This window comes from Hippocampus guttulatus, chromosome 3 (assembly GCF_054856545.1).
Source record: "Hippocampus guttulatus isolate MCC_2025c chromosome 3, RoL_Hgut_1.0, whole genome shotgun sequence".
Classification (NCBI taxonomy): Eukaryota; Metazoa; Chordata; class Actinopteri; order Syngnathiformes; family Syngnathidae; genus Hippocampus; species Hippocampus guttulatus.
In genome coordinates this window covers 29,309,583-29,321,679 of record NC_141263.1, presented here as the reverse complement: position 1 = coordinate 29,321,679, position 12,097 = coordinate 29,309,583, and the positions used below count along the sequence as shown (strand labels likewise).

The following is a 12,097-nucleotide window of genomic DNA, read 5'->3' as shown; positions in this document are numbered from 1 at the left end:
CGCCGCTCTAGCGGCCGCCGTCTTGTTTTTATTGATTGTTTTGGATTATTGGTGTTGGTTGGAATGCGACGCCAATGTTTGATTTTGTTGTTCTCACACTTTGGACAACGTCGGAGCTATGTACTTGCCTCGTTGCCCCCCCCTTCCTCTCAGACAGAAAATTGACAAATGTAAATATAGCTTTGGGAAAAAAAACAAATTTGGCCTCATTCCAGTGATTTGGAAAAGAAAAGAAAGCCAGATGAAACTCACCAAATCAATCCTCAAATGGTAGGAAGCCACAAGTGTGTGCAAAAACATCTTTAATTCTATCAAAGAGTGAGAAAAAACATCAAATAACATTCGTTTGAGCGCCGGAAAGATGCGCCGATCGGTCGGAAAGAGAACAACGGCCCCCCGCTCGGGCGGGGGGCTCGCGACTCGACTCCCGCTTGTTGTTTTTGAGCGGCGCGCTCCCCGTCGGGGAATGAACGAGCCCGGCTTTTTCGGGTCGAGCCGCGCCGACTTCGGCGACGACTCGGAGGGCCGTCCGTCGCCCGTCCGACAGTGGCGACGGGAAGGAAACGCCGGCGAAGAAGCGGGACTTCGGGAACCGTCCGGAGTACGGCGACCGCTCGCGAGCGTGTGACAATGGCGCGGGTCACTTTGGCACGCTCGGATCTGAAGTCCACGCCAGTCGATGGGCGCGTGGCCGTTTCCCACCGAGGCGGCGTCGTGGCCCCAAAGCGCCGTTCCCGGCCGACCGGTGTCACGATTGGGTTCGGGACCGACAGGTGGCGCTGTGGGGCCGCACACCTGTCGGTCATTAGTGCTTTAAAAGGACTCCCGGCCCGAGCGCTCATTGCTCATTGCTCTTGGCTACTGTCGTGTTTGTCATGTTTGCGTTCTTGCTAGTTTTGAGCTTCAGTGGTGGTTTTTGTTTGCTACTTTGGACTTTGTTTGCTTCGGATTTTGTTTTCTGCGTTTTGTCGATACGCTTCTTGAAATACACCCCGCTCCTCTCTCCCGCCCGCTTATTGGGGTCCGCCGCCACCTCGCAACGTGACAACCGGAGCCCGACGGCGGTCGCGGGGCCCGCGGCGAACGGACGGAAGATTTGCAAACGCGGCGTCGCGCGGAGGAAATGCCGTTTACCGGCTTTGCCGCGCGTGTTCTTTTAGCCCCCGATTTGTCGGCGCTACTTGACGCCGTCCGCCGCCTCCTCCTCCTCCTCCTCTTCGTCGTTGTTGTTGTCGTCGTGGCAACGGCGGGCAGGGGCCTCCTTCCCCGGGACGCCGGCCTCCTCCCTGAGCGCCCGGGGCACCAGCCTCTTCTTGAGGAAAAGGCTCCGGAGGAATCGGTTCCGCAGGGCGGCGGGAAAGTAGCCGCCGACCAGGTACATGAGGCCCACGCCGGGCCCGGCGAAGTAGCGCGCCCTCGGCCGCGGATCCCGCAGCGCCCGCTCCATGGCGTCCACCACGGGGCCCAGGTCCGGGTCGGCGCGGCGGGCAAAGTGCCGGAACAGCTCCTGGGTCTCGCCCACGTAGTCCGCGCCAAAGTCCTCCAGAAGCGCCGGCGACAGAGAGGCCAGGAGCTCGCGGTGCCGGGCCTCCCAGTAGGCCGCGTTGCCGCACTGACCTGCCGGGCGCCCGCCGCAACAATCACAGCCGTGACGCCGTAACCGCGGGAGGGCCGGGCGGCCGGCGGCGCCTTACCCGTCTTGTAGGACGAAGGCAGGATGGTGGAGACGGGGACCCCCCACGGCGCCAGCTCCTGCCTCAGCGTGTCCGTGAACAGGTTGAGCGCGGCTTTGGACGCTCCGTACGCGGCCAAGCACGGGAAGGGTTGGTCGCCTGCGGCGGCGAGAAAGGCTTGAGGGCTCGTTCGGCGCCCTCGTAAGGTGTCAAAGCGGCGGCCCGAGGGCCGGATCCCGCCCGCCGCCCCGTTTTGTGCGGCCCGATGGAGCCGATCGCGCGCGTCCACTTCTTTGCAAAAATCCGGACCCGTGTTTCAAATTGTCGCGTGGGATAAAAAAACGGATTTCTTTCTTTGCTCCCCTTTTGACACGAACTGAACATGAATCGGACAAAGTCGTAGCCTCTTCTTTTTCTGATGAGCTGGATCACATCGACATATATTGCGCCGTATTTTTCCGCGGGCATCAATTCGAGGCAAATTTCAGTCCGCCGCGACTGGCCGGGCTGGACCGGACGGGAAAGTCGACGGCTCTGACGCGCCTCGGCTTTGTTTCGTCGCGCTCGTCGTCCGCGGGTTGTCGCGTGACGAGAGGGCCTTTTCGTCGACACGTGGGGGCGGCGGAGTCGAGTCCAAATAGGGCGAGAAAACACATTTTTGAATCATTTGAGACGAAAGGCGGAACACTCCAATCGTGATCAAACGGGATGACGATGGGAGGGAGAAAAAAGACCCCCCCCCCCCCCCATGGTCGTTTGTGAGGCGAGTCGTTTTTGAATGTGGGCGATTTTTGAAGTCGCGGTTGCGTTCGACGTGCGCGCGTTCAGAAAAAGTGCAAAGGACTTCCTCCAAGTGCGCTCGGCCCGCGATTCCTCGGCGGGCCGGTAGAGGGAGCCGACACTCGAATCCCCGCCAGCGCTTGCCGAGGGACGGAGTCCGAGACACATTCCCCCCCCCCCCCCCCACCCACCTTCATCAATCAAGGCTCTCTCGGCAGAATGACGGCACCCCCGAGATCGGGTTCCCGCCGAGACTCGGCGCGTGCGCGTACCGGCCGGACTGGAGACGGTGACCAGTCGCCCTTTGTCCCGTCGCAGCAGCGGAAGGAAAGTTTTGGTGACGTGGAGCGTCCCGAAAAAGTTGACCTCCATGCAGCCGCGGAAGGTGGACATCTGGGACAGCTCGATGTCGCCGAAGTTCACGCACACGCCGGCGTTGTTCACCAGCGCCCACAGACCTGACGCGCACACGCACACGCACACGCACTCGTATCCGCGAAGGGCAACAACCGAGCGGCGTTGTCAAAACCGCCGCCGCCGCCGTCCGCAACGGGCAACGTTTCGGTTTTCGCCGCGATCGAGGCGCTTTCTTTTGGAATTTCCAATGGCAGCAAAATTCCGAAGCTCTCGCTCGTCGTCACGACTGCGGCTCCAAGCGTCAAGTCATCGCCGACTTTGCGAAAAGGCCACTCGCAGCTCCGCGGACGCAAGTACAGTCCGAGAAGCCCTCGGCGGCGGCGGCGGCTTCCGGCCTTGTTTTTTTTTTTTTTCCGCTCGGTCACAGAGTGGATTTCGCGGATTGCCGACGGTCTGGAATGGCGAGGGGGCGGAGCCTACCTTGGGGTCCCAGCCACGCGCGAACCCGGGCGTACGCGCGCCGCACCTGCCGCGGCCGCGTGATGTCCAGCTGCAGCAAGGCCAGGCGCGGCGAGCAGGCGCGCCGCAGCTCAGCGGCGCCCTCTCCGCCGGCGTCCAGCACCGTGGCGAACACCCGGAAGCCCAAGCGGTCCAGGTGGCGGGCCGTCGCCTTCCCGAAGCCCGAGTCGCAGCCTGAGGGCGCGTCAAAATCCACCCGACCCAGGAAGAAAGTGAGCGGCAAAGGTCGCCGACGTGGAATTTTCACAGGGGGGGGGGGGCGTTCGAGGTCACCGACGGACGAGAAATTCGGAGCCGGCCCGTTTCCGACGCGACCGTCGGCTCCGCCGGCGAGCCGCGTGTCGGGGCGCGCCTTCCTCGGCGACCGCGAAATCCGTCGGCCTCGAACGGAGACCGACCGAAGCTCGATCGGATCGGGATCGGATCGCGGCTCGTCGGCGAGGCGGGCCAAGGACGCGGCCGCCCGGTCCCGCTCGCGATCGCTCGGCGAAGCGCTCGCCAAAGGCCCGTGCGGGCTTTGGACCCACTCGCCTCCGTCTTCCCGCCGCAAAGGCGAACGCGACCCTGTCGTCAGGCGGACCGCTTGGCGAGGAGTCCAAAGGCCGGCGGTCGGACGGCGCTCAAGGTCGCCGCGGCTTACCTTGCTCTTCTGCGCGCAGGCCCCAAACTCCCCCCACCCCTCAAATGACCGGGCCGAGTCAACCTGACACCAAAGGTTCAACGCGTGGCTGCCGCGGTGAATAATTACACGTATGCGCGTGCGTTTGTGTGTTCGCGGGGGATCGCGTGCGGGTGAATGATTACAGGCGCGCCCGCGTCGGGATTATCGGGCGGGCGGACGCCCGCTCGGCTGCTGATTTTGGGGGCACGTGAGGTGCGATGGATTCTTTTTTCGTCCCTCGCCTCCACCGTCGGCCGGCGGGCCCACCGAGCAAACCGAAGGGCCGGCGAAACGCTTGACGGCGTTGCCTTTGGAATGGTAGCGGTGCGCTATTTATGAACCGTGACAATTTGACATTTCGTGAATCGTGAACGTCGACACCCGCGATTTGCTCTCGCGGGCCACCTAAAACGAGGTGGGGGCCGGATCCGGAACGCGTCGGTTGACCCTCGCCGGTCCAAAAGGCCTTTGGAACGGGGGCGAACGAGGAAGCCATTTCGCGGCTCGTCGCGGGCGCCGCCCGTACCGAGCGCCGGCGACCGAGCCGCGGCCGCGAGCCGGCGCGTGCAAAATGGGCTCCCGCCGGTCTTGTTTTGTTGGAGGGAACTATCCGACGACGGAAAGTGACGTCGGCAACGGTGACTTTCCGGTTACGGAGAGAGTGCGCGCGCTCGCCTCGATGCGTGTTTGCGCTCGTCGCGCGAAGGTGTTTTATGGGTGCGGGTGAATGATCGAAGGTTCGGCGATCCCGTCGTCGTCGTCGAGCGCACCTCGGCGCTTATCTCTCGGCGCGCGCGTGCACGGACGTCGCTCGGCTCAAGGTCGCACGGGGACAAAGAGCGGAGCGCGGTGGCACGCGCGCGACGGACGCGCCCACCTCAACGCAACGCGCGCATCCGACGGCAAAAGGCGATCCGGCGCGCGCCCCTCGCCGAACGCCGACGCGCACTTTGAGACGGAAGCGAAGCGGCTTTCCTTCGCTTCGCTTCGGCTCCTCCGCCCAGGCGTCGGAAAGTCGCAAAGAAAAGTTGCTCGTGCGGAAGCGTCACCTGTGATGACGACGGCCTTGCCGCAGACCGGCAGCTTTCGTCCCCGGCTTCTGTCGTCGTCGTCCGCGCGGAACGCGCGCGCCAGCCTCCTGGCCAGCGCGGCCGCGGCCGTCGCCGTCGCCAGGAGCGCCGCGAGCGCCAGCAGCGCCGGCGCCCAGCCGTCCATCGGCGCCCGGGTGCGGGTGCGCGCGCGTCGGGGCTTCGGGCTGCCTCTCGCTCTTCTCGAGCGAACTGAAGCCCGAGCGGCCGCTCGCTCTTTATAAAGCGCGCCGCTCGCGCTCTCTCGCGCACGCGCACTCGCACTCGCGGTGGATAGAGCGGCGCTCCGGGGGTGGCGCCCCACAAGCGGACGCCGACTCGCCGATAGGCCGAACGGCCGCTCGGCCATTTCTCCAAAACATTTCTCAATGTTTTTGCAAGTCTTTTACAAGACACCCGGCGTCTTTTTTTTCCTTTTGGCAGTCGCCATCGGCTTGCGGGGCCAAGCGCTCGCTGCCGCCGCTCCCCCAAACGACCGCTATGGGTGTGTAGCGAAAAGGCGCGCGAGGTCGCGGAGACTCCGCGGCGGTCACGCGACCTTGACTTGACGACGCCGCGCCCTTCCCGCTGCTCGTCTGCTTAATCTGCACCTGCGCCTCGCGGGATTAAAGATTAACGCGGAGCCGCTCGCCGCTCGGCTAACCTTTGCCATCACTTTTGCCCGCCTGGTGTCAGACATGCAAACACCGTTTTACACTTGCGCAGAGACCAAGCCAATGACGCGCGTGAAGGAATTATTGCGCTAGAAGTAGTAGTCGAACATTGTTGAGGAATTTCACCTTGCTATGAGAACTACCGGTACCGGTCTCTGTCCCGAACGTCCGCTAAAGTACTTAAAACAAAGAATGTAGGGTGAAGTTTAGATCCTATTTCCCCTTGGTTAATTAACAGCCCCCCCCCCCCCCCCCCGAGGGTTTTCTTGCCTCCGCCGCCTCGTAAAAGTCCCCGAAGGCTGTCAAGTGCCCTCGAAGAGGAACCCTAATCTCAAGATCTGTGGCCGGTAGCGGTGGTCTGTACTTTGTCATCATGTCAAGGTCGAACTTTGCTTGACTTTCTTTGTTTCTGATTTTTACATAAGGGGAAGGACCGCCCGCCCCTAATTAACATAATTAACATACTACGCCTATATATACGTGCGACTGCGGTTGTTCGGGGCTTCCTGATGAAATCCGAGACCCACGGGAGCCCGAATCGGTTCGTGTCGCGTTGTGATGAGCTGAAGAAAAGACGACGTGGCGTTGGGTCTTCTTCCACCTTACAGAGAGATAAACGAACCCGTGTCCGAGGAGGGCCGAGAGCAAATTGACAGCTCCCGTTCCTCAACACACGCCACGCAATGACACGCACGACCCCGCCCGCGCCATCGTCCTTTCTTTCTTTCGCCGTGTCCTCGGGAGAAGCTCCGGCCCGCCTTTCGGTGGGAGGCGGCGTTCCACGAGAGAACGCGGCGCTCCGCCGGCCGAAGAGGAGGCGTCCGGGCGTCTCGCTTCGACCCTTTTGGGACCGCCGCCGTTCGGGTGGCCGAGAAGACGAGAGAGACTCGACGGGCTCCGACAAATCCCAGGCCCCGCCTTTTCACGAGGTCGCTCGAGGCGAGGCGAGGCGCACGTTCCCCGTGCAAAATGGGAAAGAAAAACAGGCCGCCTGTCCTCGTGCGTCGCGGGCGCCCCGGACCCGCTCGGGCCCACAAACGTGGGCGGGGACGGGCTCCGAACGCGCCGAAGAAGGCCGGCCATCTCACGGGTCGACCTCGGTGGCGTCCGCGAGGATTCCGTCTCCGAATGGCAATCGGATCCTTTAGCCCGACTGCGAAATGACACGCTCCCCTCGGACCAAACCGAAAGGAGCGTGTGAGATTAGGGCACTTGACAGCCTTCAGGGACTTTTTACGAGGCGGTGGAGGCAAGAAAACCCCCGGGGGGGGGGGGCTGTTAATCATTCAAGGGGAGATATGACCCCGACTTCACCCTACATTCTTTGTTTTAAGTACTTTAGCGGATGTTCGGGACAGAGACCGGTACCGGTAGTTCTCATAGCAAGGTGAAATTCCTCAACAATGTCCTACGACCGCTTCTGGAGGAATAATTCCTTAACAGCCGCCACCGGGTCCCGGAGCCAACTCGACTCGGAGCCAAATGTCAAATCTGGCGCTTGAAAACCGAGATGAAGCTGCCCCCCCCCTCCCAAACTTGGGTCGAGGGCAGGCCGTTGCCCGGCACGCACTTCCTGCGCCATTGACATCTCTCGGATGTTGGCGGCGGGCCGTTTTGTTCCGCCGCAGTGACCCCGACCCCCCCCGGCGCTCATTGTGCAGGCGTCGCTAACGAGGCAGCCGGGCCGCGACGATGAATCGTTTACCGCTCGGCGCTCACGGCTAACCGATTGTTGACGTTCGCCGGCCTCACGCCATCGGTGGACAAGAGCCCCGCCCATGCCCACCTAACTCCACTTCCTGGTCAACGTGCTGACATCATCCCCTTCACGCGCGCTAACTCAGCATAGCTTTCCAGCAGCGCTCGGAAAAACACACGCGCACGCGCGCACACACGCACGTCCAACGAGGACCCAAAGGAGTCAAGCGGCAGCGAGTTGCTCGACGGCAGCCGACGAACCGGAAGTTAGCTCGCCGTAGCCCGGCGAGAGCGGCTAACAGACGGCCGCCGGCGCGGGTGACGGCTGAGCGACAGGAAGCTCCGGCGAACTAACCGCCGCTTGCTCGGAAGCGGAGCGCCGAGGACGTTCCCCGCCCGACGATGTCGTCGGTTCCGCGAGTTCCACGTCCCGCCGACGTGGGAAGCGGGCTCATTAGCGGCGCTCGTCAGTCGGCGCGACATCACGCTCGGCCGCGAATGCCCCGGCGATGCGCGTCAGCGCGACCGGCAGACGCTTTGTCCTCGCGCCGCCGCCGCGGTAATGCGATGCGGCGGCGCGAGGACAAAGCGTCCCCGGGGCGTCCGCACGCAAGCTTCTGCCGGTTCACTTGGCGGCCGATTGAGGTCACCGGGCCGGGGATTTCCCGGGTGGAAAGCGGCGAGCGTTAAGAGAGGGCGGCGCCCGTTTGGCCGTCAGTCGACCCGGGACGCTTTCGGCCGTCGACGTCGGGGGTGCTAGCGGCGGGCGAGCTGTGAGACGCGCTCGCTACGCTACGGCGAGGGCGCGCCGATCGTTCCGGGGGATGGCGCGGGGGGGGGGGTCTGGCGAGCAGGGCTTCGGTTGCCGCGGTTCCCACGGGGGGGAGCCGGGCCGCTCGCCTACCCCGATCCAATGTGTGCGGGGACTCCCTGGTGTGCGCGCGCGCGCGTGTCAAATGTGAGTCTGCGTTTGCGGCGGTGCGGTCGTTGAGGTGTGACTTTTGCCGCCCGTTTACCGGCAGCCATCCGATGTTTGTCGCGGGCGTCGAGCGAAGCCGCTAAGAAGATTGAGCCAAAGTCGCAAACGCTGTTTGGACGATCTTCGGCCCCTCGGCGGCACCCGTCCGCCGTCAGCGGCGCTCCAGCGTCCGGGCGGGCCGGCGCCGACGCCGGCTCGGACCGCGGCGATGGGGGCGGACGCCTCTCTGACGTGGGGGCGAAGGGGAGAAGAGCCTGCGAAGCGCGCACGCTAGCGATGGAAGCCGGCGGCCGCTCATTTGGTTTGTGACCGACAGGTGGCGCTGTAGGGCTCCCCCGGCACACCCGCCGGTCATTAGGTCACGGGTGCTTTAAAAGGACTCCCCCGGCCCGAGCGCTCGTCGCTCTTGGCCGCCGTCAAGTTTGTCGGTTGCGTTTTGTTTGTTTGCTTGCAACTGTCATGTTTGTTTCTGTCACGGTGGTGCTTTTGTTTTGCTACTTTGGATTAGTTTTGGTTGTTAGCACTTTGTTTGTTTTGGATTCCGTTTTCTCCGTTTTATTACGTTCACCCCCGCTCCTCCCTCCCGCCCGCTTTTTGGGGTCCGCCGCCACCTCGCTACGTGACATTTGGGAAGCGGATCCGTTCGGACCGCGTCGCTCCGCGCGGAACGTCGCCCGACCGGCAGGTTCCCCGGCGACGCCGGCACGGCTTTTCCGTTGAGCGAGCGACGAGCGCGCTCAACGGAAGCTACTCGTTTGCTACGGACGCTTTTCGACGGGTGCTCCCGACTGTGGATCCGAACCTTTGGGAGGCGGCGGCGGCGACTGGCTTTTTCCTCGACCCGACCAATCGATGTGATTTTTCTTTCCGAACGACTTCTTCCCCGCAACGCAAACGTGACCGGTCACTTTGCAAGTCAAGCATTTTCTATTCGGACCCCAAACATTTCAGGTCAGTGGCCACTGTGGTGGTCTGCAGCACTGAAAGTTGTGTTTTGTTTTTTAGAGATACACACACACACCCCTCCCCCACCCCTGAAAAGCCCAGCATAAACATGTCATGAAGTGACAACCCAATTTTGTGTGTGTGTCTTTCCTGGCAGTAAGTGAGCGAGTGCGTGCTTGTGCTTTGGGGGTGGGAATGGAAAGAAAGAGGAAACCTTGAAATACGAAGGGAATACAATGGCACCTTGACCGCATGGCTGGAATCCAGACATCCAAAGCAATCTCGGCTGCTTTCCTGTTGAACCTCAGCCCCCCCCCCCCCCCCCGCCCCCCCCAGACCCTGAATGACCCTAATACAAACACGCGTGCGCGTGCGCGCCCGCGGTACCGCATGTTCCGTCCCGAACGCTTTGTTGACAACACGCCGGTCTTTGAGTGTTCCCAGGAGCCCCAAAAGAAGTTTGGCGGTTCTGCTCCGGAAAGCCGCGATCGCCGGTCCTCGCGGTTCAAACTGCGACTTCCAGCTCGAGACTTTCGGGGTTTTCTCTCGCCGCGAGTTGAAGCGCACGTCGGCCGCTTCCTCCGTTTGTCCCGGCCGCTCCTCCCCCGGCCTGCCGGGCGGGGGGGGGGGAGCGGGGTGGCTCGAGGTGACCGCGAGGCAAACGCATGTCGGGGAGAGGGCGGGGGGGGGGGGGGCGAGGGGGTGAGCGGCTTTTTTCTCCCTCTCGTTCGGACTCTTACGCGACGATTATCGTCCGGCGCGGCGCTTCCTGACTCGGGTCGGACGGAACCCCGGGGGTTCGGTGAATCGGTCTTAGGCGGGGGTGTCAAAGTCGGGTGGTCCCGCGTGTTTTCCAAGTCTCCCCGTTGTAACGCACCCGATCGAAATGATCGGATCATCGGCAAACTCTGTGGAAACCTGACATCCAACCCGTTCATTTGGACCAGGCGCGTTGCAACGGGGAGACTTGGAAAACCCGACTTTGACACCTCCGGTCTTAGGGGTTCGACGGAGCCTCCGCCGCCGAGGGCGAGACGCGCGCGACCCGGCGTGTCAACGAGTTAGCGCTTGGCCGTCGCCGGTCGCGGAAGATCACGTGACGCCGCCGCGGGGAAATGTCCTCGGCTCGCTCGTCGCCGTGCCGCCGTCGTGATCGGACGTCGTACGCTCCAAAAAACGGACACTGTACTTATGTCCCGAAATGTTAGCGACTTTTTTTTCAGTTTTCAATAAATGCCCTTTTATGTGTTGAATTTCCCCCCAAAAATACAAAAGAAGGGTTGGACCAAGGCCGAACTGGTTAGCTTCAGTACCCGGAACTAGGTTCGGAAGCGGCCGTCTAGCATCACCTTAGGTGGCAAATGTCGCCGGCGGGGCAACCGTCGCTCAAACCGCAAGTGGGGATGCCCCCGACCGCGGCCCTCCCAAGCCCTTTGGGGGCGTCTCGGCCATGAAGGGCGACGGCGACACCCGCGTCGACACGCCCACGCACGAGCGCACACCGCGGCGCCGTCCGGCTCGGTTCTGGGGGGGGGGGGGGGGGGCCCTCTGCCACCTCAATCTTGCGCATTGAAAAGGCCGCAGTATTGTTTCACAACTTTCTCGGAGCCTCGCGATCCTCATTGCTCGTTTTCCCCCCCAGCGGTGCCCCTGCACGCACACACACACACACAGCATTAAGTGTCTACAGATGTGCGTCCTCTGGCTGCTCTGACATTTCCTCACTGGTTGTTGGAGACAGCGCAGCAGCGTGTGTGTGCGTGTGTCCCTCTGGAGAATGTTTTCACAGGAATTGTGTTGATGCGCACGCACGTCCCTCTTTGTGCTCGAATAGGCCGGAGTAGCGCGCCGGCATCGGAGGATGACAGCGTGACCATGCGAGCGCGTGAGAGGGTGAAGGCGCGAGCGCAGGAAAAAGCTCCGTGGTGACGACAGGAGAATGAGCGGCTGAGAGGATGAGAGCGTGAGAACGGAACACCGCGCCAGCGGAGGCACGTTGTGTTCTCGCACACACGCGCGCGCCGACAATCGCATCCGGCACCGACGAAAAATGCCGTTGTGTGTGTGGGGGGGGGGGGGGAGGGGCGGGGCACGGGGGCTCCCGGGGACGTACTCATGTGCGGAGGTCAAAGGTCACATCCTGCCGCGGAAAAATGTTCACCCGCACCTGCGTCCGGGTCTTGCACAAGGACTTGGGCTAGTCCAAAAAACGTGCGGTTTTTAGCACTTGAGTGCGGCCCGTCCCGAGTACTCGAGTCCTTTTGCCGCCAAGTCCCCGGTGTGGCCTGATAGGAGCGGCGGATGAGCCGCGGGGGCGGAGCCGCTTTGCAGCTTGTTTCTATTAGAACGTGGGAAGGGGGGTGCGAAGAGGGAGGCGCGAGCGGGGGCGGGGGGGGTGTCCGCACGTCCGCTCGGATCCAAGCGTACCGGAGCCGACCCCCTCCCGTGACGAAAGAAGCGCGCATATTTCAAAGCTCTGCGGGATGCCGGCTGGCTCGTCGTGCGCTGCAAACGTCGCTTTCATTTCCCGCCCGCCCCCGCCCCCGCAAAAGCAGTTCAGCCAGCCCCCTCTTTCACCCCCAGCGGCTGCGATTTCCTCTTGAAGGCGCGGGAACGCGCTCAGCCCGCACGGGATGACTGCTGCGGGTCTCGGAAAAGCAACGAGCAAACAAATGGTCACGCCCACCCCGATATTTCGACGACCGTTCATTCCTCATTTGGAGGCCCGAACGTCTTCGGCGTCG

General features: G+C 62.7%; 1 protein-coding gene across 1 annotated transcript; it reads right to left on the bottom strand.

Moving 5' to 3' along the window:
• Nucleotides 1-285: 285 nt before the first annotated feature.
• On the bottom strand, nucleotides 286-5,260 carry hsd11b2 (hydroxysteroid (11-beta) dehydrogenase 2). The gene is made up of 5 exons (XM_086108084.1): nucleotides 5,040-5,260; nucleotides 3,291-3,503; nucleotides 2,726-2,911; nucleotides 1,695-1,832; nucleotides 286-1,617 (listed from the first exon to the last, which is right to left on the bottom strand). Exons 1-5 carry the CDS (start codon nucleotides 5,203-5,205, stop codon nucleotides 1,178-1,180), a joined length of 1,143 nt encoding a protein of 380 aa, XP_085964210.1. The 5' UTR covers nucleotides 5,206-5,260; the 3' UTR covers nucleotides 286-1,177.
• Between the last annotated feature and the right edge of the window lie 6,837 nt (nucleotides 5,261-12,097).